The sequence below is a fragment of the Rhinolophus sinicus genome, linkage group LG02, assembly GCF_036562045.2.
Source record: "Rhinolophus sinicus isolate RSC01 linkage group LG02, ASM3656204v1, whole genome shotgun sequence".
Classification (NCBI taxonomy): domain Eukaryota; kingdom Metazoa; phylum Chordata; class Mammalia; order Chiroptera; family Rhinolophidae; genus Rhinolophus; species Rhinolophus sinicus.
The window spans coordinates 187,116,632-187,144,161 of record NC_133752.1 but is presented as its reverse complement, the minus strand read 5'-3'; the positions used below and the strand labels follow the sequence as shown (position 1 = coordinate 187,144,161).

General features: G+C 38.8%; 1 protein-coding gene across 8 annotated transcripts in view; it reads right to left on the bottom strand.

Moving 5' to 3' along the window:
* Positions 1-27,530, bottom strand: part of RIC8B (RIC8 guanine nucleotide exchange factor B) — a 98,765-nt gene that overhangs the window by 46,908 nt on the left and 24,327 nt on the right. For all 8 annotated transcript variants that reach the window (XR_012494084.1, XR_012494083.1, XR_012494085.1 and 5 more), the window contains 2 exons: positions 16,522-17,130; positions 7,401-7,495 (listed from right to left, as the gene is read on the bottom strand). Coding sequence is in view for 5 of the 8 variants with exons in the window: in XM_019728441.2 (XP_019584000.1) it covers positions 7,401-7,495; positions 16,522-17,130 (704 nt within the window). In the remaining 3 variants the exon portion in view is untranslated. The remainder of the gene's footprint in view (positions 1-7,400; positions 7,496-16,521; positions 17,131-27,530) is intronic.

Sequence of the window (27,530 nt, the reverse complement as noted above, 5' to 3'; positions counted from 1 at the left end):
TACCAGTACATAAAATTTCTTGTACCTTGTATTTGTTCTTGTGTTTTGTAATTGTTACATAAAATTTCTTGTATGTACCATAATACGTTAAAAAATAAAAGCTAAAATTCCTTTGTAATACAAAAAACAAGTACGTAAACAAATAAAAATTTGAATTAAAAAATTAAAATGAAAGATTTTTCCCCCTGAAAGTTTGGGCCAAAAATGTGGGTGCAGGGGTGGCTGTTTAGCTCAGTTGGTTAGAGCATGGTGCTAATAACACCAAGATTGCCGGTTCGATCCCCACATGGACCACTGTGAGCTGTGCTCTCCTCCTTAAAAAAACAAATAAATAAAAATAAGGAAACCAAAAAAACCCCACAAAACATGGGTGCACATTTACACAGGAGCACATTACACACAGCAAAATACGGTGAGTTAATTGACTAGAAGGTGGTAAGTGGTCTGTGGATAAAACTCAGGAAAGTAAGATAGGTCACACGGGTTGTAATTTTGAACACGGTGGTTAGGCTGACTTCCAGAGACGGTATTATTTAAGCAAAGACTTAACGGAAGTAGGGAGTGAGTAGTGTGCTGTCTGGGCAAAGAGCTTTCCAGGAAGAAGAGCAAGAACAAAGCCCCAGGACAGGAGCGAAGCATGTCTGAATGCAAAGAAGCTGGTGTGGTTGAACCACCATACACAGAAGGGTAGGATCGAGGTCAGATAGGTAAGAGGGCGTCAGACTGGTCTTGCAGGCGTTGGTAACTAGATTTTATTCTGTGAAATGGGAGCCGCTGCAGGGTTTTGCACAGTGATATACTCTTAACTTAGGGTACAAGAGTCACTCTGGCTAATGTTGAGAACAGTTGGTAGGACATCAAAGGTGAGGAGGGCCAGTTAGGGTGTTATTGTAATAATTCAGGTGAGAGAAGAAAGGGATAACAGTGAAGTGGTTAGATCTGGACTCATTTTGAAGGATTTCCTGACACGCTAAGAATCCAAAGTCCTAGATTTAGCAAGTGGAAAGCTGGAGTTGCCATAAACTGAAATGGGAAACACCACAGGAGGGAGAAAGAGCTTTTTTAGGGGAAGAATAAGAGTTTAATTTTGGATACGTTCAATTTAGGATGTCTATTAGACTTCCAAGTGGAGATGTTAGTAGGAAGTTAGCTGTAAGAGTCGGAGGTCAGGAAGAGAGATCTGCATTAGAGATATAAACGGAGTCATTAGCATGTAGATGGTATTTAAAGAGAGAAAATTGGATTAGATCTTAAGGGAATGAGTGTGGATGGAAAAACTCTGAGGGCTGAGCCTGGGGCACTCTATCATCCAGAGGCTGAGGAGTAGAGGAAGCAATTACAGCTAGTGAGGTAGGAGGGAAAAGAGGATGGTGTGGTATCCTGGAAAAAAGTAGGTAAGTAAAAGACTGGAGTCATCTGCGACAAATGATGTGGACAGATCAAGTAAGATGACAACTGAGAAATATCCACTGGATTTAGCAACATGGAAATCACTACTGACGTTAATAATAGCCATTCTGGTGGAGTTGTGGCACTGAAGTCTGAGTAGAGACTGGATTCCAGAGAGAATAATAGAAGAATCAGATAGTTGACACTTAGGGGACTTTTGTGCAAAGGGCAAGAGAAGACGGGAGCAGCAGCAGATAGGGAAGGGTCAGGAAAACTGGCAACATTTATGGATGGAAAGACCCCTGAATGCTGCTCTCAGCAAAGTGTACCTTTTTAACCTACAGTGACCTGGTCACTGTTCGCTATTTCTGTATCTGTCCATGTTTTCTCCTGCCTAGAACATTCTCATTCTTTAAGACTAGCTCAAATCCCACTTCATCCTCCATAGAGATTTACTGTGCTCTGTGCTTGGTGCTCAGTATACAAACATAAATAAAAAATGTTCCTCTTCCTAAGAGACGGCAGCATAACGTAATTTGTGGAGCTAGGGGCTGATTCTAGTGTCCTTATCTCTAAAGTAAAGGGAAATACATGGCTCCCACCAGCTTGATGTGAAGACTGAATGAAAAAAGGCATGAAAAGCACTCTGCTTGGCAAAGTAAATGGCACCTATTAAGGAGCTCTTGAACAGTAGACATATTGCACTCTAGGAAGGAACAGCCACATCTGGAAGGAGGAGAGACTATGGCGTCTATGGGGAACTGAAAACTGGTCCCTACGTCTAAGCAAAGGACAAGGCCCTAAAGGAGGGGCCTCAGGAGGCAGCACGACCAGAACGGTGTGTGTGTCTGTGTGTGTGTGTGTGTGTGTGTGTGTGGTGTGTGTGTGCGCGCGCGTGTGTGTCTCTGTGTGTGTGTGTGTGTGTGTGTAGTGGACGGGGGAGATTCTAAAGAGGACTGCAATGATGCATATGTCACAGCCAGATGGGTTGCCGATGACCTGAAACCAGAGTTGTGCTGGCCTTTGCACAAAGGAGTAGGTGCAAAAGCCAGGGAAACAGATTTCCCAGATGAAACTGCAAATCATTAATAAATGCACAGTGTCAAAAGAAATTTGCTTTTAATTGGAATGACAGAGGGGAGCCATGAGAGGATTCTAAGCAGAGATTTGCCTTTTGAAAAAGAACTCTGCGTGCAGTGAAGACGACGAAGCACGCTGTCTGTCAAGTTAGGTAAAACTTTCCCACAGGACCGAGCAGCCTGAGCTTAGCAGTGAAGAAGGAAGGTGGTCTGACCGACCTGGGGTTGGGTGCTTGAAGGCTGGCAGGACATGGCAATGAGGGAGTAGAGAGAAGCCGAAATGACGAACAACGCTTTCACAAAGAGAGTGAAGAAAGTAAACCTATGAGGGGGCTTATCAATAGGAGAAAAAGGGATCACCAGGGAACCAGAGGTCTGGATGAGGATGGGGAACAGGTACAGTAGGGAAGAGAAGGCGTTCCCTCACGCCAGACCACAGTGAGTTTGTCCTCTGAATTCTATTAGCAATTACTATTTGGATAATGAATGCACCGGGACACTACTCAAAAATGATCTTGTGATATCTCTTCTATTCTTGTCTTGAATTGTTATTTAACTTTTCATAATATTTATGTCTTGTCTCCCCATTTAGACTCTATGTTCCTCTAGGGTATGCACTGTGGAGTCCTTCAAACACCCTGCATGGTGCTCAGTGTAGTTCAGAAAATATCTGTCCGCCTAGGTAACTGTTACTCCTGTGAAAATCAGGTTAAACACCTGAGAACTTTACTGCTCACAAAACAAACAAACAAAACAAAAATAAAACCCTCACTCCCTAATCTCACCAGACAAGTAAGCTCTCCTTTTTCTGTGTGTCTACATAAGCTTGTTCATGTCTGACACGACACTCATGCAAACAACTACACTTACTTAGGAGTCTGTTTTACCCCCGAGGTGGGGAGCCCTGGAGAACAGAGAATGGACTACATATATCTTTGTTGTCGCAGAGCTCAACATAGTGCCTAATACATAGCAAGTGTTCAGTTAATAAATATGAACCAAAATGAAATCATCCAATTTTCAAACATTTATTAAGTCTGTCATGGATAAGTCATTATGCTTAGCTAACGCTAGGGTGCTAATCATTTTGCAATATATAAGGATATGAAATCAACATATCATACACCTCAAACTTACACAATGTCACGTGTCAATTATACCTCAATAAAGCTGGAAAAAAACATACTTTATGCTTAGCATTGTAATGAGGTGTCATCAGATACTAAGTTGTCCCCTTCGATATGAGATAAAACGAGCTGGTCTAAACAAAGAAACAACAACAAAAAAGCCGGGAGGTAAGTACTTTTTAGACATACTGGCTCTTTTGGGTGAAAAAGGAAAAAAGCTTTAGATGCCAATGTGCTGAGTGAAAGAAATTAGACTGAGAGGCTAAAAGAAATGAAGTCAGGTCTGGCCCTCCCCTCGCCTCTTTCCGCCTCTCCTCTCCAGGGTACAGGCCATGCCATCTTCCCCTTTCTCTCCAATAAAACAAAACCACAACCACATCCACGTGCAGCTGTTTTTGGCTAAGTGCTCCTGCATAAGCTGATTGATTATGGACAAGAGGACTGAAGATACTTTCAGGCAGACAGCAGAGATGAACAGAATTCGGATGTCCTTTAATGGAGCAAAAAAGGGGATCACAGCAACGATTTACTTGTTACCATAAGTATAGACAAAAAGAAATGAAATGTAACAAACAGATTTTTAAAACTAAGATGATGATTGGTGCACAAAGGTTAAGTCGGCTGTCACTGTGAGCTAACTCATGTTATCTCTATGTCCACGTCCTCTTGATTTCTCTTGGAGGAAAAAAAAGCACTGCCTTACAGAGACAACATACTAGAAAAAGCTGCTGCAAAGCCCGTATTTTACTCACTCGTCTCCTAGAGAACCTTAATAGGCTCCTGACATGCATGTATCACAGAACATATCTGGCTTCAGAAAAACTTCAACGAACAGAAAAACAGATTTCTCTACACAATCACAGGATACACATAAAAATAAGTTCCTACACAAAATATCAAAGTCCAGAACAATTTTTAAAAAGAGATTTGGAACTAAACATTGGATCTGAAGGCCAACATTCCTACTACCATAACAGTGACAGAAGGAGCAGTGTCGTGGGGGCGGCAGCAGCTTCCCTACTTGCTGGCAGGGATGAAGTGCTTTATTAATTGGTCATTTATTCACCAGTGTAACCTTCTGAGTTTGATAATAGTGCATAACCATACACTATACTGTCCAGGTTTACCTATTTCATTACATTTTCCCTTAAAACAAATCAGTGTCAAAAAAACCCAACAAAAAACCCCCCAAAAAACCCCCACAAACCCTTAGAAAATAACTGTAAAAACATGGAATGAGATGTTACTTTGAAACATTCTGATTTTTTCCTTAAACTTATGTCACACACACACAAACTGTTTTCACACACACACAAACTGTTTTCAGGATCACTACCAATGGGCAGAATTTAGTAGATGTTACAATTCTAGTAAGGTTCCTAAAAAGCCCTCTCAGGGTGGTGCAGCTTTCTCTGTGTTTAAATGGATTAGCCTAGAGTCATTACTGCCCAAATGATACTAATCACTTTAATTCTGACTAAAGGGACTTGCAGGGCTACTCTCGATAAACTGTCAAGTAAGCAGCAGCCTCAATCTTCCAGGATAGCCCTTCTTACTTACAGTATAGCTAACAGGTATTTTATCAGAGCAGCTTTTAAGATAAAAGCAAATTTAAAGAAAAATATCTTTAAAATTTATTTAAGAATAAATATTTAAAGCAAGTATCAGAAAGGAAAATGAAGAGATCTGATTACATTTTTAAAAATCTGATTTTCAAAACCCGTATCCAGCTTTGCTCTATTTTGATGTATACCAGGTGCTACGTTAAAATTCTAAATGCATTCTTCAGAGAAATCCTTAGCAGTGTTTTTGTGATTAGTGGAACAATTACTGTCAATACACTTTCTCCTCACATTTTTGTATGAATGTTCGTTAACTCGTGATATCTGATTTTTAAAAAAATCAATTTTATCCTGGGTTTGTAAACCTATTTTCTTTTAGTTCTAGTATCTAGATTTCTAGTATCTCTGGATTACAAAAAAAATTACAGTAAGACAAAATATGCAATAAAATATAGAGGATATGAGTTATTGCAGTTAATCTGATTAATTTTTAAAGGCACATTCTCAAGAAAATAAAAGAAATTTTTGATCTGTAGCTGCATAAAAAAAAAGTTAAACTTTTTAATTGTGAAAAAACAATCTTTTGAAGGCTTGCAAGGCAGAGTACACAGAGAACCTATCGGGCCGGCCCGGTGGTTCAGGTTGTTGGAGCACGGTGCTCCTAACGCTGAGGTTGCCAGTTTGATTCCCACATGGGCCAGTGAGCTGCGCCCTCCACAGCTAAGATTGTGAACAACAGCTTGGCTGCCATGAGCAGCCGGAGGTTGGTGTGAGCTGCCGCGGGCTAGAGAGCTGCCATAAGCGGCTGGTGGCCAGCGTGGGTGGCTGGCAGCCAGCGTGAGCTGCTGTGTGCGGCCATTAGCGGCCGGTGGCGAGGCTGAGTGGCCAGCAAGATCTGCTGTGAGTGGCTGACCTACCGACGACTGACTGCCTGGGAGTGGGGTGGCGGGGGAAGCACAAGGCATAATACCAGCATGGGCCAGGGAGCTGTGTCCTACACAATTAGACTGAGAAACAACAGCTTGAATAGGATTGGGGGGTGGGGGGGAGGAAGAGGCAGAAGAAGGGGAAAAAAATAATAAAAATAAACATCAAGCTATCAATGAAATGACTTAAAAAAAAAAGATAACCTATCAACAAACTCATCACTACATCAAATAATAAATTGCCGATCATAACAAAAATAATATGGATTGCTGGAAAAATAACAATTAAGGATATGTTTCACTTTATACTCTGGCTGTGTTTCTATAGTTTTATTTAAGCCATATTTTGGAAAAGAGAATATGTACTGCAAATGCTCAAAAGGCAATTTTCACTATTAAGAAGAATCAAATTTTAAATTTGTAAAGCAGAATTAATGCCAATTACTTTTTTGCAGATTTGAATTTATTTGAGTGGTTTAAAATGCTATTTGTGCTCTTGTAAAGCATGATGAGCAGTTTTATCTTAAAGTCAGAAGTCTTGTTACTACAAATGTGATCTAGAATACAAAGTAAGAGAACTAAAAAGCTGCATTAATACTTATTCAGTTGTTCTCAGAGAATTTTAACAGCAGCCCATTAATAGCTCTAACAGGCACGTCATAAAACTTTTTTTATATTTACTATTTTTTATACATTAATACTTGAGACTGTGACCCAATTCTTATATATTTTTTATCTTAAAATTTAATATCATTTAGGATATATTTTTTGGTAAATAGTCTTACAAAGAAATTAGCAAGAGTACTATTTTAAATGTAGTAATTAAAAGCAGGATTCAAATCCACACTCTTCACTATTGGGACTATGTGCTCTCGGACAAATTGCTTCATCTTCCTAAGTCACAGTTTCATCATCTATTGAAAGGGAAAATAGTAGCATCTACCTCATAAGGCAGATACCATATAATTTCTACCACATAATTTCTTTATAAAGAAATTAATCTTTATAAAGAACTTAACATAATGTCACATGCAGTATTCAGAAACTGTGTGCTATTAGTATAGTTGTTCTGGATTTTCTTGTTGAATGCAACAAACGCCAAATTCTTTTCTCTTATGGGGCTCAATATAACGAAGTCAAAGGGGGACAGAATGAAAATTTCTCATCAGGGCACAGTAATGATTTCTGACCTACCAGTTACCCGATTTACTGTAACATGTTCACTTTCTTGTGCTTGTAACAATTAAAATCAGATGCATAAAAACAACAAGAACTGATGACGTCCTTCACTGAGCCGTCAACACAGAAGTTACCTACCTGTGCAGCTCTTCCGTTTTGTCTTCGGTTGGACCTACGATTAGTAAACAATGGCGAAGCACAGCTGCCATGACGCGGAACTGATGAGAATCACTCTGTGGCAAACAAGAAAGAGGAGAGGACAATTGGGGATTGAATGCCTGAAGGAAGGAGCGTGGTGCCTTACTGAGTCCCTGGGAGTCATCTCATGGCCCATCTGCCCTCCCAAACAGTCCATCTTATGCTGTACATGGTAGAGGTCCGGATATTCTAGGAAGAATTCCCAAGGCAATACTACGCGCATGGTCACTGTCTCATATGAACGGCTACAGCCACCTCCAGAAATGGCTGAAACCAGAAGTTGTTGATCTAACCGCTCCCTTAGGGCACATCAGGCAAAAAACGAAATGATCAGTACCCACGCATTTCCCACTTTTACTTTGTCTTCAGATTCAGTTCAACTGGGGATCTTTGCCATTTCCAGAAAGTCTAGATTCTTTTGTTCCATAGCGTACTGTTCCAGTTGACTAGTCATTATAAAAGTTCATACAGATGGAATGCTATCAGGTATCTGAGTAGCAGGTGGTATACATCCTTAACAAAAATGGCTCATCTTTTTAACTTTCAAAAGCAATAGATTAAAATCTATAACCTATTGACTTCATTTTCATGAATCTTCTTAATCTCCTAGTTCCCTCAAATCTTGTTCCTAGTTTCCCCAGAGCTATCAGCAAGTGATGAAAAACAAATGATCTGAGTTTAATCTATTTTCCAATGTTCACTCATTGGTAGGGGTATTAAAAGCACAGAGTCAGAAGGGAAAAGGGAAACTGTAGGAAATATGCTAAGCTCTGAATAATCACTTGCTTTACCTCCTTATTTTTAGTGAGATGTTGGGGCACTATAATGTCCTTAATCGCCTACATCAAGGTCACCTCTCTCTTATTCCAGATTTTTAGTCATTAAGAAGACATAAAATTAGTGATAATTATGATAGAGATCCTGGATATGCTATACTTCAGGAAGGCTCTAATTACTTCAAAAGCTATTAAGATTTTTTTAAAAAAACTTCAGTATGCAAATATAATTGACTTCAAGTGTACACAAGGTCTGACAATTAAGTCCGTGAACTCATCTAGAAAAAGTGCTACATACCTCATTGCTGAATATCAATCACTACGGTCACCTTTGAAGTACGCCCCTTGGAAAGCTATGCGCTGACACCAGTGCCTAGTCCACCCTTCAAAGCAATTGTGGAACTTTTTCTGGAATGGCCATCAGGGCTGTCATCATATTACCCTTGATGTCCCAAATGTCATCAAAATGTCTTCCTTTCAATTATTTCCTTTATCTTTGTGTAAGGAAAGAAGTCATTGGGGGCCAGATCAGGTGAGTAGGGAGGGTGTTCCAATACAGTTATTTGTTTACTGGCTACAAACTCCCTCACAGACAGTGCTGTGTGAGCTAGTGCATTGTCGTGATGCAAGAGCCATGAATTGTTGGCAAAAAGTTCAGGTCATTTTTGTCTAACTTTTTCATGCAGCCTTTTCAGCACTTCCAAATAGTAAACTTGCTTAACTGTTTGTCCAGTTGGTACAAATTCATAATGAATAACCCCTCTGATATCAAAAAAGGTTAGCAACATCGTTGGAACAAGTTCGCAAATTTAATTGTCAGACCTCGTACAAAGTGAAATATATTCACATATAACACATACATATACATCCTATATTCATATATATAATTCAGCCCTTCTAGGAAGACAATGTCTCTTACAAAATCTAACAAACAATAGGGCACGCTTTCAGTACTCACAATGTGGTTGACAAGATTTTAAACATAACACCATCATGTGTAGATTGGGAAGAGATAAAGGCCTTGGTGGCATAAGAGAAACAGCAGTGCACTTGGAGTCAGAAGTGTAGATTATGACCTTAGACAAATCATATAGCTTTTCTGGGCCAGAATTTTCCCACATGCATCTCCACAAACATGTTGTTAGGGTTATAAAAGGATTCAACAAGAAGATGATACATACGGAAGCGCTATGTTTCAAGGAAATATAATTTGTAATTCCACATTTGTTTATACACTTGCATATACATTGTTTTCTCCACTAATCTAATACCTTCACATGTTTAGAGGATATGTGTATAGTAGATGCTTAATCATTTTTAATGTAAATGGTAAGTAAACAAAAAGTGCCCAAATCCTAAGTGTACAGCTAGATAAAATTCCACAAAATGAGCACATCTACATACTCAGCACACCATGCTGGTCCATACCGTTTGCCACAGATCTGTAATGCTATTAAGGTTGGTGCAAAAGTAATTGCAGTTTAAAAAGTTAATTGCAAAACCCGCAATTATTTTTGCACCAACTCATATTACAGAAGGGGCACGAGACCATTTAGAAATCTTCAAGCAGTTTGACGTTGTGTGTAGTATTGTGTTATACAAGAGTTTCATTCTGACAGCTCGGAAACATCTGCTCCTTCACCAGTTAGGTTAAGAAAACACCACTGAATACAATGAATACATTACAATTAACTTATCCATCCTACTCTTGATGGACACTTGGACTGTTTCCAGTTGGGGGCTGTACTTCAGTGAACGTACTTCTGTGAACGTACTCTTTTACATGTCATTTGGTATGCTGGGCCACAGGGCACACACATATGTCAATCTTCAGAAGGTAGCTGACTGCCACTGTTTCAAAGTGTTTATACTCCCACCAGTTGCTCTGCATCTGCGTCAACACTTGGTATTGTCAGCCTTTTAAATTTTAGTCATTCTTGTGGTCTCATGGTTTTATTACGCATTTTCCTGATGACTAGTGAAGTTGAACACTTCTGCATATGTCTATTGGTCATTCAGAGAGCTCTTTTGTAAAGTGCCTGTTCAAGCCTTTTGTCTATTTTTCTATTGGGTTGATTGATTTTTTTGTATGGATTTGTAGAATTTTAAATGTATTCTAGATAGAGTTCTTTATTGCATATATGTGTTGTAAATGCCTTCTCTCATTTGGTGGCCTGCCTTTATACTTTCTACTCTGGATGAACTCATTTTCACGAAGACCAATTTGTAAATTTTTCCTTTATGGTTTCTTTATTTTGTCCTGTTTTAGAAATCTTTGCCTATTTAAGAAATGTTTGACTTGTTTAAGATAAAATTGTGAAGGTAATCTTCTGTTTTCTTCTAAAAACTTTATTGTTTTGCCTTTTACCTTTAGGTCTCTTATCCATCTCAAATTAATTTTTTGTGTACGGTATAAGGTAGTGACTCCAATTCATTTTTTTCCATACAGCTATCCAATTGACCCAGTGCAATTTATTAAACAGCCCTCCTTTTGATCACTGTATTTTAATGTTACCTGCATCACAAATCAGTTGACTGTATATGCGTAGGTTTATTTCTAGATGATTTATTCTATTCCATTAGTCTATGTCTCAACAGATATTTGTTGAATGAGGATTCTTATTTAAAAAGTGTTACTTAACAAAGGTTAGACAGGACACTATTTCCATGGTTATTCTGCTGTGTGACTTTCCATAAATTTAAACTCTCTGATAGTTAGTATCCTCATTTGTCAAATAGGGTTCCTGCTCCTTTCTCACAACAGGGATGTTGGAAGGATGGACTATAATTGCTCTTTAGAAAATATTACACAAGCACAGATTATACAACTGTCATTTACTTGCTTCATGATCGTAGGTTGGATATGTTTAGGGCATCAATATTCTCTCTTCTGAAATCATACTGTCTCCACAGGTTGAGAAGGGAAAGCAGTCCCTACGGACAAAGCAGGAGGGAGAGAGAGAAAGCCAGCAGACTTGTGGCGATAGTGGAAATCGAAATGAGATGACACTAAAAGAGAGAGAAAAACTCAGGAAATTCTTTGGGGTCTCATTATACAGCTTTTACTTCTTAATTACAGATTCTATTGCTGTACTGCTGCTTTCATTTCTCCTGTGCAAACTGTAGGAGATTTCACTTTTGTTTGGTATCAATTTCCTCACACCTTTTCATTCAAAGCTTCAACCAATCTTATCAATGCCTGGGAGAAAATCTGAAGGGAGAATACTTCACACCAATGAATCTTAATCTGGTTTTGTTATCTCAGGGTAGTTCTAATTAACAGGTTTAGGAAACTTGTCCTATGGAAATTCAATTTCATTTCTATAAAAAGTGAAAGGCACACACAGACATAGATGTACGCACACACAGGTAAACACTCTTACCTGGGAATATCACTATACCTCAGGTAGCATTTCACTGTTTTATCCTAGCCTTTTTGCTCACCTCTACCATAATTATTTGTCCTACTAAATTGTATATGTTCAAAAATCTCTGTCTCCTTACAGGCAAAAATTACGTACTTTACCTCTTTACATCTTTTGCATTTACCGTGGGCATAAAGTAATAAATGCTTTCTTAAATTAACTTACGAAAGGAAATATAAATATTATAAAATAGAGTGCAATAACTCCAAAAAGGCTAGAAATCTGCTCCTATAAACAATGTTATTAAATTTTTTAGGCTTCTAGAGAATTTCTTAATAGCTTTGAAAATTCAAAAAGTATCACAAACTTTCCTTCCTTCCTGTCAACTTCGGGCTATTTCTCCTATGTATGCTGCTATACAGATATCAAATTATATCACATTTTATTTTTCAGTCAAGCAAAAATTTATTGAACACCTACTTGTGCTAGGTATGCTGCTTAGTGGAAAGACTATGCCACTGAGGTCAGACATACCCACAAAGATCTAGAATATGTGGTATGAGGAGCAACTGTGCATTGCTGAGGTGATTCTTTTTTATATTCAGGCAAGCATACAGAAAATATAGAGAATAGTAAATAATGTAACGAACAGTCATATATCCGCTTGTATTTATATGTCTGATTTCCCTATTAGACCATCAGTTCTTTGAGGGCAATGATGCTTTATCTTGCATGTTGTGTGCCTAACACAGAACTGGGCACAAGTGGGCACTCAATAAAATGATTCAAGAAGAAACAAACCAAAACATGGCACAGCTTGAAGCTTTATTTTTATTTAATTGAGATCATGTCCTTTTCTCACATTTCCTTCAAAGCCTCTAAAATAACCATGGAACTAACCTCTTCTGTTACAGCGTGACATTCCCAATCACCATCTATGGACATTCACTGCTTTATTTCCCTCAAATAGCATCCTTTGACTGCTCAATACTCGTATGACTTTTCTGTTTGCATGTTTGTTTGGCTCTACCACGTCTGTCGGTCCTTGTATTTTCTCCCTTCATGGCATCGATACCTGGGAAGCACTGGGAATGATGCTAAGGGATCCCTAGAACAACATGCTTTCCTCCATCAACAGAGAGATTTAGCAAAGTGTTAAAGCAGGAGGAAGACAAGACCTTTTCAATTCCCTTTTCTGGAACTGACTTCAAGTCCTGTTAAAGGAATCATTTGACCTTCTTAAACATACTCCCTTTAGGGAAAGGAGAGAAAAGGGGAGAGGGGAGAGAGGAAGGCAAGACTGACACCACATGTGGAAAGAAGGCCAGCTACATTTCCTACTGAACGGAAAGAACTCTCCAAGTTAATCTGCTGATGGCATCAGCAGACAGACAGGAATGTAACACTGAGGCATGAACCTAAAAATGAACAAATGGTACTAATTTGCTAAACCTCAAGAAAAACCTAGTCATTAATTTTCTGTTTATGGTGAATTGTAAATGAACAGTCATAAAAATACCTACTAAAACAGTTAAAACCAAAACCAAACATCTGTAGTTTCTGTAATGGATCTGTATTTTCTGTGTAACAGTTGAGCTGTGAAATAGGTAAAGATTTTAAAAAGTGAAATTCCCAGGGTTTGAAAAGGTATAAACTGGCACTATTCTTCTTAAGGTAAATTTGGCAGTGCAGATCAAAAAACCATCAAGTTTTGAAAAAGCCTTTGACCCAACAATTCCAGGAATTTATCTACAAAGGTTTTTAAAAGAAAATTCACTGTATTATTATTTGAAATAGCAAACAATCTAAATGCCTACACGTAGGGGATCTATTCAAGTTTGATAAATCCCTATGAAGGAATATTCACAAAACACAAATACACTTATGAGTATTCCTTCACAGGGATTATCACCTTTAACAAATAGGAGAAGAAGGCAGTTGTCAAAAAAATGTTTTTTTGGTTGCATAACTCTTTTTATCCACCAAATGAAATCTAGGTTACAAGCTTAAATTAAAAAGAAACAATAACAACAATCAAAGGTGCTCTTTTTAAAGTGAGGGTGGGGAAACTGGAATACTGCCCACTCATCCCAGGGGCTACTCCTAGGAACTTTAGGGCTTCAAGGAACATGTTTTGAAAACCACTACTCTTCAAGAACATTTGTTGTGAAAAAAAGATCAAGATTATAGAATGACTGCATTTTTGTAAAGAAAATTATACATATGTTTTGCAAAGAAAATTATACATATGTAAAAATCATACATATTTATATATCATACAATGAAGAATGGTTAGAAAGAGATACATAAAATGCAAACAGCGCTTATCTTTGAGTGGTGGGTTTATAGGTAATTTGTATTTTCTTAGTGCTTGTATGCTTTCTTTACCATAGATTTTCTACAATTAGTATGCATTATTTTCATAATAAGGAAAATAATATTAGTTATTTTTAAAGTTGCACTTGAAAGTTGGATCTTTCTGTACCATAAGTTTTCCATATCCCTTTATTTCAGTTGGTATTTTAAGTATTAACAATTCTTTAGGTGCTTGCTCAATTGGAGAAAGATGTCTTTTATCTAACAATCGAGGAGGTTATTAAAATCTGGGTAAATGGACTCTTACTGGCAAGTTTCTCTGCACCCTTATTATAGATTTTTTTAATGCTAAGTTGTGGGTACCTCTCTCAAAAGTACACTATGCTGATTTCTGTGTCTCTTAAAATGCTGTTCAATTTCTGGGAAATGTTCATCCCCCATTCTTCAAATGGCTAAATCATTCTCAGGTTTCAGGTTTTAGGAGAGACCTTCAGAGGTCTTCTGGGACTACGTTAAGGAAGTATTCTCAATCATTGCACTGTTTCTTTCCTAGCACTTAAAGCAATTTGAATTATATATCTGTTTACTTATTTGTTACCTGTCTCACCAACAAAACCGAAGTTTCGTGCAAGCAGAGACTATGCCTATTATTTGCCAATATATTACACAACACCCAGCATAACACCTAGCAATTGTCCATAAATACTTGTTGACTAACTAAATGTTTGCTAAAATTTGAATTTGGAGACTCATAGGGACTCACGTGGCTTAAAATAACCTTTGCCACACTCTTGCCTAAATGAGTTGGCAAGACGCTATTTTCAATACTGTTTAAATTTCTGATAACTTCAATAATAGCCCAGAGTCACGTAAATGGGGCACATTGTATAATGGCTGTAACATCTGATCCACAACTCACAAGAGGCACTAGGTCTGCTGAGATGCCTGCATCTGGACTACTGATCCTTTCTCATGTGTCATTTGGAGAATAAACATTCTATAACAGTGAATGATATTTGCCACATCAATATTTTCTACCGCTTTCCCCAGCCCCACTATTACTTAAAACTGAAGCACACTAATGAGGGCTAATTTCAATTTCCTGATATTTATTACATGTCATTCCATACACATACTGATGTGCAGCCACTGAATTATAAACTCTCTTTGTTCAGGAACCTGAACAGTGTGAGCTACTATTTTGAGCACAATTCAAATAACAGGGGCTCCAACAATGGCAAACCAACAGTCTCAGAAGAGCTCTTGCAACTAAATGGAAAACTTAAAAACACCAAAACAAACAGTGTAAGAAAAATAACCATAGAAGGTACCAAATAAGCATAGAGACATAACATTTAAAATACTTCCAAATATTTGGTTTCAAAGCATAAATGGAGCATGTGGGCTTTCCACATCTTTTTCTGCCAAGTCCCAGGAAAAACTGACCATACCTTAGTCATCTAACACAGCTGTTAGGGCTGATCTTCAAATATTTGGTTTCAAAATATAGACCTATTTGCACTTTAAAACTCGGCTGCCTGCGTACTCCCACTGTAGTATTGCAGTGAGATAATCCTTTCAAAGTAGGCTGCTGGCAAAAACAGGTCTTTATTCATGGTGAGAACTGCTTCAAATGTACACAGCAAAATGTTACCCTAAGTCCTAAAGTCAATTGTCAGAAAAGATAATTGCTCTGGCATCAAAATGCTTGGGGGTGTGGGGGGGAAAGGCAGAGGCTGAATTTCACCAGTTATTTAAGTTAAGGAGAGAGGGTGAATGTGAGATGTTAAGATTCTAGAAGCAAGGAAAAAAGTTTATTATGTGAGTTTTACTTAAAATCGTTGACTTCCTTGAGCTGAGTTTCTTACTGAGCGTATTGTTCTTCTGGGTACTCCAATACAAACCATCAAATCTGCCTCACTTTGGGTTGCTGGACGGTCCAAGCCACAGAACAGAATCTTAGTCTAGAAATAAGTCAAGTGGCTTAAAATAACCTTCGCCATACTCTCGTGTAATTATACTTGTTTTCTAGGACTGTGTACAAGCATGGCTATCTAGCTGTAGCCCTACACTTCTGATAGTTATCTAACACTATAAAGTAACACTAGGAGACTGGGATGATAGGTGATACACAGAGCATCTTTCACTCTTCTGAGCAGACATCAACTCTGATTGACCAATTTCAACTGGCCTGATTTATTTTAACTTTTAAGATGGCAGCCACTGAAAATGCCTATACCTTTATGAACCATGTTGTTTTGTTTCCATTCAAATCTTGTAATTTAAACCTTGTTCCTGAAAGAGGCACTCAAAAAAAAAAAAAAAAAAAAGACACGATAGTACAACTTGGAAAAGGAACCATATTTGACATCTTAGAAAACAGTAGTCCATCTTCACCCTATTCTTCTAATAAGTGTTACACAAATGGAAAGAATAAGACTTAGAATGGTTAAGAAATTAAGCCTGAGTCACACAACTGATTAATGGGGGAACTGGAAATTTTTTCCATTTCCCAATTTAGCATTCTTCCTTTGCAGGCAGCCGTAGGGGTGCCCCAGACCAATTAAATTCCACGGTAGATAACAAACCCCTTCTTAACCTTACCTCTTTATGCACCTTCCAACTGTCTACTGTCACATTGAAGAGAGCTTTGAGGGCCTCGATGGCACAGTCCGTCTCCTGAGGTGAGAGAGGAGGTCCATTATGGTCTACGGCCGATTCATACTCATCGGTCCACTTGATGCTAAAGGCACTTTCCAAGATCTGGGTTAGCAGCGGTAGTCCCTGGAGCTCGTAGCGCAATTGTGACCTGATGTCGGTGTGCAAAAGTGACAGGAGGAAGAGCAAGCGCAAGTCAAAGCACTTAATGTCACTGATAAACTTTCGGTCCTTGCACTTTCTTAGGAGGTTACAGAGCTTTGCAGCAAGGTTAAGTTCCAGGCTGAGCTGCTGTGCCATCTGACTGTTGAACACTATGTTACACAGACATTTTAATGACTCCACAATAACTGGGAACTCGGACACCTTCTCCAAAGAATCATCCGACTCATTTAGCTTGGCTAGTCGCAGCAGTATCTGCATATTTTCCTTGGTTGTTACAGGAACTAAAATCTTTTTGTCTCTGGAGAGAATGCGGAGAACTTCCAGGCAGGACACTTGACATGTTGTTGGGATGTCCCTGACGAGGACTTTAAATATGCCTTCACAGAGTTTCTGAGAAACAAGAACAAGAATGTTAAAATCACTATTTGGTTTAAACGATTTAAAATAGAATGTTTCTCTACCAATGTATTTAATAGCAGTTCAAGATCTGGCCAGAAAAGATTGTTATTATTTTTAAATCACAAAATGTTAGAACTGGAATATATTTGGTATACTTCTTTCACTTGACAGATATAGAAATTGAGGGCTAGAGAGGTTAAGTGACTTTTGCTGGGCCAGGGTGAATTAGTGGGCCAGACAATATTCTTTCCATAAAATCACTTATTCTCTTTTAAACTGACTAATTTCGAATTTTCAAACAGCTTTGTTCTCAATGGATTTTTAATATCAGACTACACAAAATATCAGGATGGAAGACAATCAGTCTGAATCATAGCTGTTCCCTTCCCAGAAGTGACGATCAATGTTTCGAGATTGGGTTCACAATTGCTCACACGTACAGGCTCTTGTAAAAAGACTTAAAGAATGATGCATTTCTGCCAATTTCAGCTGTGCTATTTCTTCTGAATTTATCGTTCTGTGGCAGTAGTCTCCTGTTTTATAAACCTTAGTTCTCTTTAGCTAACTAATGTAATAACATTTAAACATCACGTGACCCCAAAGAAGATCTGAAGGGTCACAAAAATGCCAAAAATGATTCTAAGTTGGATTCCAAAGAGAGCTTAGCTAGCATATATGATGCCTTTGAGCCAATCACGAAAAGATGCCCCTCTCTAGGCTGACTAACTGCAAAATTATTCCTCCTAGGTGGACAGATTACAAAAAAAACCCTCTTCCTCTGAACCCAAACACATGGCTTGGGTTCAGAGTGTGGGCAAGGTCTTTTTTCCCCCTTTGTTCTCTTGGTGTAGAGCACAGATTACACAAATATATGTAGTAGTCCTGGTTCCAAATCTTGCTACCACTATATCAGAACAATTCTTTTAGGATGGTCCCAAAGTATTCTATCTTGAATTTTTTGAAAAACAGTTTCTTTTATGGTTGTCAAATTTAAGAACTACTGAGCATTCTCTCAAAAGTCAACATCCAGCTTTCTTCTCCATAAACTGCAGGTCACGCCTTATACATGAAGCAAGCAGGTTTATAACCATTCACTGCTAACCAGTTCTGTATCGGGTACATTTTATAAAAACAGCAACAATTATGACCAATACAAAATTTTACAAAGTTTCTATTAGCCTATCCTCAGACTTTAACTCTTTAAAAAGAGGCTATCTGTGCAGGTCAAGCATTATGGTTCAGGCAGGAACCCCAGGCTATGTGCACCTTCTTCTGCATCCCAATCACACAGCTACGGAGATGAAGCCAAAATTACGGGTGCTATGTTCTCTAGATGGAGGTGGGAAGGAAATAACCTGACAAGCTAACAAATTTTTGTAACAATGTCAACTCTATCCCTGCCGTATCTGATAAGAAGAAGGGTTTTTTGGTTAATGTTTTAATACCATTGTTAAATCATTTTTAAAAACAATACAGTTTTGGAGTAGGGGTAAGTATAACGTGCCCATTACTGGAAATATACAAAACGGAAAAATTTTCTCCAGTTTCAGATCTTTCACATTCAAGACCAAAAAAACCAAATTCTACATATTATTTCTTACCTGTCACATTCCTGAGGGTGGATTCTAACAACCTTTGCTCCCACGTAATTTTATTCAAAAGGGAAATCATCTACATTCATATTTAAGATGTAATAAATAATTATAAAACATTATATATGTGAATTTGGAGTTCTACATAGCTTATAAAACACAGACATTTTTACCCCCTTCCTTTCTAAACCAAAACCCAAACCAAAACAAACAAAAAAATCTATGGGCAACATGGCTTTTTTCTTGTTCTCCCTTCAGTCTCAAGAAAAAAAAAAAAAAGCGAAGCATGAATAGAAATTGGAATAGGCAAGGCTATAAAACAAAAGGACTGTGAAACTCTGGGCCATAAGGCAGCTACATGGAAAATATTAGAGGTGCCTACAAAATTTATAGTTAAAAACTGCCTCATCCAACTTCTTGCAGGAGATCAACGAGCAACCAAAGAGAACTCGTTTTAAAGCAGTTTTCAATCAAATCAACCCAGTTTTAAAGTAGTCTTCTGAAACATGTCACTTCTCATTACACACTTGCCTCACATAAGGACTGTGAGGTAGCTTTCTGCTATGTCTCTTGAAAAGTAATACCACTTCTTGGACAATGACTCCTCCCCCATTTTCGGTATTACAACTTTAACAAAAATCAAAGACACTCAAAATATAACAAAAGAAGTGATATTTAATAGACACACTCATTGCTTTACTCAATATAATCATTTCTAGCCAGAGAATATTATAAAGAAAAATTAAGAAATCGTGTACCACATTTGGATGAATCAGAAAAGTTTTGCTTTGCACGTGTACACACACCGAGCAAGAGGACTGAAGATACAGTATTCGTTACCCTCCCCCCTCCTGTTGTGTGCACACTGCTTCTGTGTTTCAACGCTGCTCTTGTATTTCGCTTTTATTTTGCCCTAACAGTGTTTTTCTGTGCTCTGGCTATTTTTTCATTGATTTTCGTTTCCCCAAAACATGCCCTATCTTTCCATAGCACCTTGCTGCCCACAGGTGCTGCTGAAATGAGCCCAGTGTCCCTACGGACGCCGCTGTCAGAATCCCCTTCCAAGGGCTCCAAACTGACCCCCAGTCCCCTAACCAGATGTCCTGAGCCACTTCGCCCACTGAGCCTTCAGCATGGCATACCCAGCCACGGTGTCCACCAGGCAGAACCCCACTCTTTTTCTAAGGCTTAGTTTGAGAACTGAGGGGTCCACAAGCCTTTCCCGCCACTCCCTCCTTTGCTTTCTTTCAGTCTGTGCCTCCAACAGCACTCAGTTCCATCTTTTTATACAAGGAGCTGTTGGGGCATCTCGTTCCTTCTCCAGCCTCCTTGAGAACAGAGGCTGTTTCACCTGTGTCCCGGGGCTGGCCCAGGTGTGCTGTAACTATGTGTAAGGGCAAGAGAACCACAAACTCCCGAAGATTACCTGCCTTAAAGTCTACCACCTGACTCTCCAGCACTTTCCACAGACTGACTGCTTTGTATTCCTCCTCCACCAGACTCCTCCCCCCCCATCAAGTCTTCTCTCCTTCTGTTTGCAAGTAAAATAAACCATCATTATGTTACATTTTAGGTACAAACTATTTGTATTTACTTTCGAAGTATTCATTTCTTCAAACTTGTTTTTATTGTTTGACTGATATATTTTTAATCTAAAACTTATTTTGCTATCTTAGATAATCAAAGAACATACTTTTTTCCATTAAAATTAAAGGAAATATTTTCTGATTTAACACCTTTTTGAGGCCAGGTTTTCAGGAATGAACTAACGTCATAAAGCAAAGGTTCGATATGCTGACAAAGTATAATTACTAAAAATCAAAGAGTCTGAGAAACGGTCCTTTTAAAATGCTCATTAGCTTAGTAAGTCATGGTTATTTCTATAGTGTGCAAGACCCAGCAGCAGAGACTCAAGAGTAAGATCCCAAATGGTTCCCCAATGCTAATACCAGTATTGCCCTCCAAATTTCAGTAGCTTGTTCCTGAACTGAAACCCTAGCGTACACTACAGCAGTGATTCTCAAACTTCAGCATGCATCATACTCACCTAAAGGGACTGTTAAAACCCAGACTGTTGCACCTCACCCGAGTTTCCGATTCAACAGGTGTGGAGTGAGGAGGCTCCACAACCGGAACTTTTAACAAGTTCCCAGCTGCTGCTGTTGCTGCTGGTTCACCAGCCACACTCTGAGAACCACTGAACTATAGTTAACAGCGGCCTGATGTAACTTGGATGTTAGCGGGTACCGGTAAACTGAGAGTAATTGACTGGGTAAGGCCAGAAAAGTAGGTGGAGGGGACAGCAATTCGCACAAATACCTCCACTTCTCCTTGACTGTCCTGTGCTGAAGATGTACATGGGGGGCAGGGAGAGGAATGAGATGTCCTTGTCTGGTCACATTACTTTTCTTAAATGTTAAGAACTCCTAGAGGTATCAAGCATATTATTGTTTAAGGTCAGAGGTCCTGGGCTTGAAATTTATTCAATTTACCACCGACTCTAGAATCAGAACAGTGTTGTGATTAAAAGCAGGGGTTCTGGATTTAAATTGCTTGTGTTCAAACCTTGGTTCTTCTACTGTCTTCTAATGGTGTGACCCTGGCAAGTTACTTAGCTTCTCTGGGCCTCACTCACTGTAGGAATGAAATGACAGCATACATGAACAGCACTTAGAACAGTGGCTGGCATGTGGCAAGTGTATACTGCAGGTTATCTGTTATACATTATTGTAAGATAAAATTTCAAAGTCCTCAGCTCAGCATTTAGGATCTTTTAATCTGCTTTTGAGTCTTCTCTTTCGTAGTGTTCCCCTATCAAACCCTTCTCTTTAGCTATATTCCTTTCCAAATTACCTCACATTGAGCTGTTTTGCTTTCTAATTGCCTCCCCTCTACCTCATCCGTCTTTTTCCCTCTTTGACTATTTTTTAACCATTCTCTAAAGCTAAGCTTAAAATTCACATTTGATATAAAGCTTCCCCTAACCATTTCACCCCACAACATTCTTTCTTTCCAAAGAAAACCCAAACCACAATTTGTAGCAATCATTTGGTGCTCAGCACATTCTTCCTGTTAGTTTTCTTCTTGAGTTTGCCTCAACTACAAAAAGCTCTCTGAAGGCGGGAAGGAAATCTTTTTTTTTTTTTTTTCAAATGAGAGAAGAAAATGTACTGCAGTGGCTTTTGAATTAGAAAGAGCTGGATTTAATACCCATTCTGCGACTGTGCAATTCAGACGTGTTATTTAACTTCTTTGACACTCACTTTCCTATTTGTAAAATGGCAGTAACATCACCTGTATCTCACAGGGCTGTTGTGAAATAGACCCTGGGACATAATAAACATTCTTTGAATATAACTATTTCTTCATAATCCTTGTAGCCCTTAGCAGAGCAACTAGCATTAAGAAGTTCCCCAAATCTAAAGCATTAGTAGAGGTCTATTAATGTTGTCTTGACACTTCTTTCTAAGAAGGAAAGAGATGTAGTAAAGGCTATTTTTGTGACTGTACTTGTAGGATGGTTTGTCCCATTGAAAAAAAAAGTCTTTTCACACAAGTAGCAGAAATTATGCATCTTCACATCGTGTTCTTTTTTCTGAAGAGTTTAAATTACTTTCATATATGTGTTCTTTAAAATGTAAAATGAATCAAACTACTAACGTAAATAGAAAAACATTTATGATCATACTTCCTAGTATATTTTACATGCAGTGGACAGATGGGTTTCTAATCTTCAATCAGTAACAGGTAGACTTTGACATAGTTACAATCATCATGTGCATATAGTTTTGTTCTGACTTTTAAATTTAACTTTTAATTTAATTATAAGCATTTTCCACATTGCTACAGTCCTTATAAACATAACTTTAAGTGAATGCAGTGTTAAATATAACTGCTGCTCTCAGTAAGTCTCCAGCATGAAACACAGCAGAGTTCAGAAACAGCAGTGAACTTAGTCAGAATGGATGGCTTCACAATTTCAGTAATTATCATAATATTGTTTGCTTATGTGCTTTACAGTTTACAAAAAACTTGCATATGTCGCTCAACCTAAGAAATGCTTATTGAACACTTGATATGTGATTCTTTAAATGATTGCCTAAGGACACTTAGCTAAGAAGTAGAAGGCCAGGACTCAATCCCGATCACGTGACCCCAATGTGCTTTCCACTGTCAGTTAATGACTGTGCCATAGCTGTCTCTCGTTTATTCACTGTGCTCTTGAGCATATCCCTTAATTAGGCCCCTTTCTTCATTGATACCATGCATTAGGACTTTCTAGGACAACCTTCTTCCACTTCCAGAATGGCAGGCTATTCACTGTGAATCTGTAAAACTACGATCAACTTAGGCTTTAGTATGAAACGAGCAAAATGTGCTGTGCAGCATATGTGGGCATTCAAATGATCTATCATGACTTACATATGTACTGTCTTAAAAAGTGATTTCTAAAAATATTAAAAGTCAAGTTTTATACATAAAGAAAATGTGTTTGCCTAAAAGACACACATCATAGTCTACCAGTCTGGCAACGCAGAAGAGGTCAGAAAACACTTTTGAGACAAGTGTTACCCAAAAATGTCTGCAGATTGGTGTCAGTGTACAAACCATTACTAGACTATGCTGAGATAGGTACGTGAGTTGAGACAGGTATGAAAAATTAAAAGTATGCATTTAGAAAACTTTATAGTATTTGACTTTGCTGTGACACCCAAGGATGTGATTATTATTATTTTTTTAATGATTCATTTAAATTGTATTTTACAAAAGTACCGGTTTACTACTACAAATTAGGAAAAAATAAACAAACAACAAAAAACTTGGTCCTTCATCACAAATAGTTTGAGAAGTACTATTCTAGAGAATGCGTTTTATACTGTGTAAGTTTTCTTCAATTATATGACCAAGGTAGTAAAACTAACTCAGATCTCAAGAGTAATTGGGAAATAATATAAAGGTTCATACATATGCTTATCGAAGACTTAGTTTAATTGTTAGGCATTGTGGTGAAAACTGACAGCTGTCCACCAAACCCGTTCTCCTCCTCTGGTCCAGTGACAACTGTGGCGAGGCCCAGGGCAGCCAGCTACAACACATTCCTCAGCTGTTCCCTGTGGTCACACGACTGAGCTCTTGCCAATGACACATGTGCGCACACTGTATGCCACTGTCAGGTTTGGGCCTTTAAGACAGTGGGCCTGCCTTCTCTACTTTCTTGTCCCCTCCTGCAGCCCAGAACTTGAAAACGGAGCCCAGTACAGGCAGGGACAATGCTCGGGTGGTGAAGCATGGCTTCACACTTGGAAAGACCCTGGGCCGCTGAGCACACTTATGGAGCTGAGCCACCACCTGCCTGGATGGTCACCTTAGAACCGCTACTTGAAAAGGTACTAAACACCTATCTTCCTTAAGTCATTTCTGTCTTGGGGTCCCTTTGTTGCAAGAGCTTAGCTTTACATTTAAATGGAATGTTTCTTCGAGATATGGTGTCCCATCAATGCCCTCTACAAAACCTCTTGTATCATCATTCCATCAGTACCAGAAGTTATACTTCACCTGAGTGACTAGGCAACTACTCTCTACATCCAATACTAAGAGTTAGGCCAACTGGGCCTGGTTGTGCCATGGCTAGGTAGCATTTTTATTTGTTCATCTAGTCATCTGTTCATCAAGAATTCACCAAGTGCCCGTTTAATAAATCCAAAGCAATGTCCTTGGTACTGGGGAAGGCAATGGTGAAATTCTGAGGAACTCAGAACTAAGTGAGGGCGAATTACAAAGAAACGCAAGCTGTGGATTAATCTGGTAAGTGCTCTGATAGATCCAGACCAGTTTCTCAGCCTCGGTACTATTGATATTTTGGATTAGATAATTCTTTGTTGTAAGAGGCTGTTCTGTGTATTCTAGAATATTTAATAGCATCCCTGGCCTCCACCCACTAGATGCCAATAACACCCTTTCACTACCACTACCACCCAGTCATGGAAATCAAAAATATCTCCAGAAATTGCCAAATGCCTCCTGGGGAGCAAAACTGACCCCCAATAGAAGCACTGATTTGAGTGTAAAAAACTATGACAATACAAATCTAAGGCACCTAATCCAATCTCATGGGAGGGAAATGGACCAATTCAGGGAAACACTTCCTACGAAAGTGGCATCTAAGATGAGACCAGAAACGTACATATTTAATCTCTATTCAGTCATTTAACAAATATGTGAGTGTCTACTATATTAAAGACATTGTGCTACGTGATAGGTGCAGAGTAGTGAAGAAAACAGACATGATTCTGTCATGTGTTATGGGGGTCACAGTCTAATGCAGAAGACAGACAATAAACAAATGAAAAATATGCAATTAAAATGTTACAAGGGAAATGAACAGGATGCTATGATAGAAAATAACTGCAGAAAGGATCAACTTTAGACAGAATGAAGCCACGATCTGATGGCGAGAGGCTGCTAAATGTGTAGAGAGTAGAAGAAAGAGCATCGCAGGCAGAGCCTGGGGTGTGTGAGGTCCTGAACGCCAGTGGGAGTGATGCTAATGGCAGTTCTGTGAGACAGAAGCTGGGACCAGAGCAGGTGAAGTTTTTTAGGCCCTGATAAGGAGATTAGACTTTAAACGCTACGAAAAGTCACTAAAGGAGTTTAAGCAAAGGAGAAATACATTTAAAATTTTGAAAAATCACACTGGCTGTTGTGTGGAAATGGATTGGAGAGGAACAAATGCAGCTTCAACTAGAGCGGCCGCAGTGGAGAGGGAGAGAGGTGGACTGACTACCTATTTCTGAGGAAAAACTGACAGTACTTGCTATTTGTTGGGGAGAGGGAGGTCCCTGGCTTAAGCAGTATAGTGCCTTTTATTGAGAAGGGGCGATCAGAGGAAGAACAGGTGTGAGGAAAATTCTGTACGGACACATTAAGTTTGCAGTGCCTACAGAGACGTCAAGTAGGAAGCTGAATGGACGTGGCTGGAGCCCTAAGCGGCCATCAGCGTTATGCCTGATGATGTATAGTGAGTAAAGGCACTTCAAGCTACAAGGATGGATAAGGTAACCTAGAGAAACATGTATAGAAAAAAGGAAGTCTAAGATAGAGCCCTGAAAAATGCCAACACTGAGGGGCTGGGGGAAGGAGATTAGGAGGTAGCAGCTGGAGAGGCAAGAGGAAATCTAGGAGTGTGACGTTTGGAAGACAAGACAAAAATGCATTTTATAGAAAGACTAGTCAATTGTTTCAAATGCTGAAGAAATATCAAGTGGTGCGGTATTAGGATTTGGCAATGTTAGATTACCAGTGTCCTCGAGAAAAGCCGTTTCCTCTGAGTATTTGGAGAGCGACAAAGTGGAAAGAGACGTACATACCTTTCAAGTCATGTGGCTATAAGGGAAGCAGAGAAATGGGATGATAACTAGAGAGAATAAGGTCAACAGAAGTTGTTTTTCTTTTGTTTTTAAAGAGAGGATATACTAGTCCACATCTGCATGAGGGGAATGAAGACTTTGGAATTAATCCAGAGGGAAATGGGAAACTTATTGCAAGGTATTAAGCATGGGAATGACATTAGATTGGTGCTTTGGAAACAGCACTGATGGTAACATGGCGAATGGATAAGAAAGGGGACAGAGCACAACCAGTTAAGAAGGTGAGAAATGATTCAGGTTTGAACTAAGGCAGAGAAGTGGAAAGCTAAGAGATTTTAAGGAAGAGGAACTGACTGAAAGAATCACTGACTGTCTAGGGTAGAGAAGAAAGAGGCGGCAAGGAGCCCCTCAAGTTCCTAACTCAGACAACTTGGTTGACAGTATTATCATTCATTTATGAGAGAAGGGACTCATTTCCTAAAGTTGGCAGCAAAAGGAAAATGTTACTGCCTGGTAGACATTTCCCTTTAACTGCTCCCGAGTGGACACCTCAAATCAAATGCATCGAAACTCATTAACTAGGAAGGGATCAGAGCCCCTGTAACTCACCTTTCCAAAACTCATACTGAACTACATATTGTCACATCATCCTTGATCCAGGCTGAAAAACTTACTGTCTACTACCTAGGCACCTTTTCTCATGTATTTCCTGTACTTACAATGTTTCTCAAACCCTAACCTTCCCAAATCATTTCTATCTTCAAAGCAAATGCCATCTCCCAGCAGGAAGTAACCTCCTCCACCTCTAAATCCAGAGTACTTAATCTCTACCATTTGTATAGCACTTAATACCTCTGACCTTGAATTGTATTTATGGAGACTTCTCTCTCTCTCATCTGCTTTGGGGGGGGGGAGGCAAGATTTGTCTGATATATTTAGTTTTCTTCCACAGGTAAAAAGATGTTATCAAATATGATAAGTAAGGACTTCCATGCATAAATACTAAGTGTGAATCCTGAAAGCACTGTGTGCAAGAGAGTATTACGTCCAGACATTCACTTGGTCATTAAAGCTCTGGGTTTAATTCCCAGTTACTACTCACTTACTTGTATGACTTTGAACAAATTGGTCAACTTCTATAATTTCCTTATCTACAAATTGGGGTATGATAGTACCCACTTCAAAGGGTTGTTGAGGGAATTAAATGCGATAGTGTGTGTGTGCTGCCCTAGAATAAAGTAATTAACAACTGTTATTTAACACTATAACTACAATGCATGTGCCACATATAGTATTATCATACATTTTAGTAAGAGGCTACATGGCATAATGGAATATATGAGTTGCAGGTGAGACTTCACTTTGCTATTTATTTATTACCTGTGAGATCTGGGCAAGTTATTTGGCTTTTCTGAGTTTCAGTTTCATTATG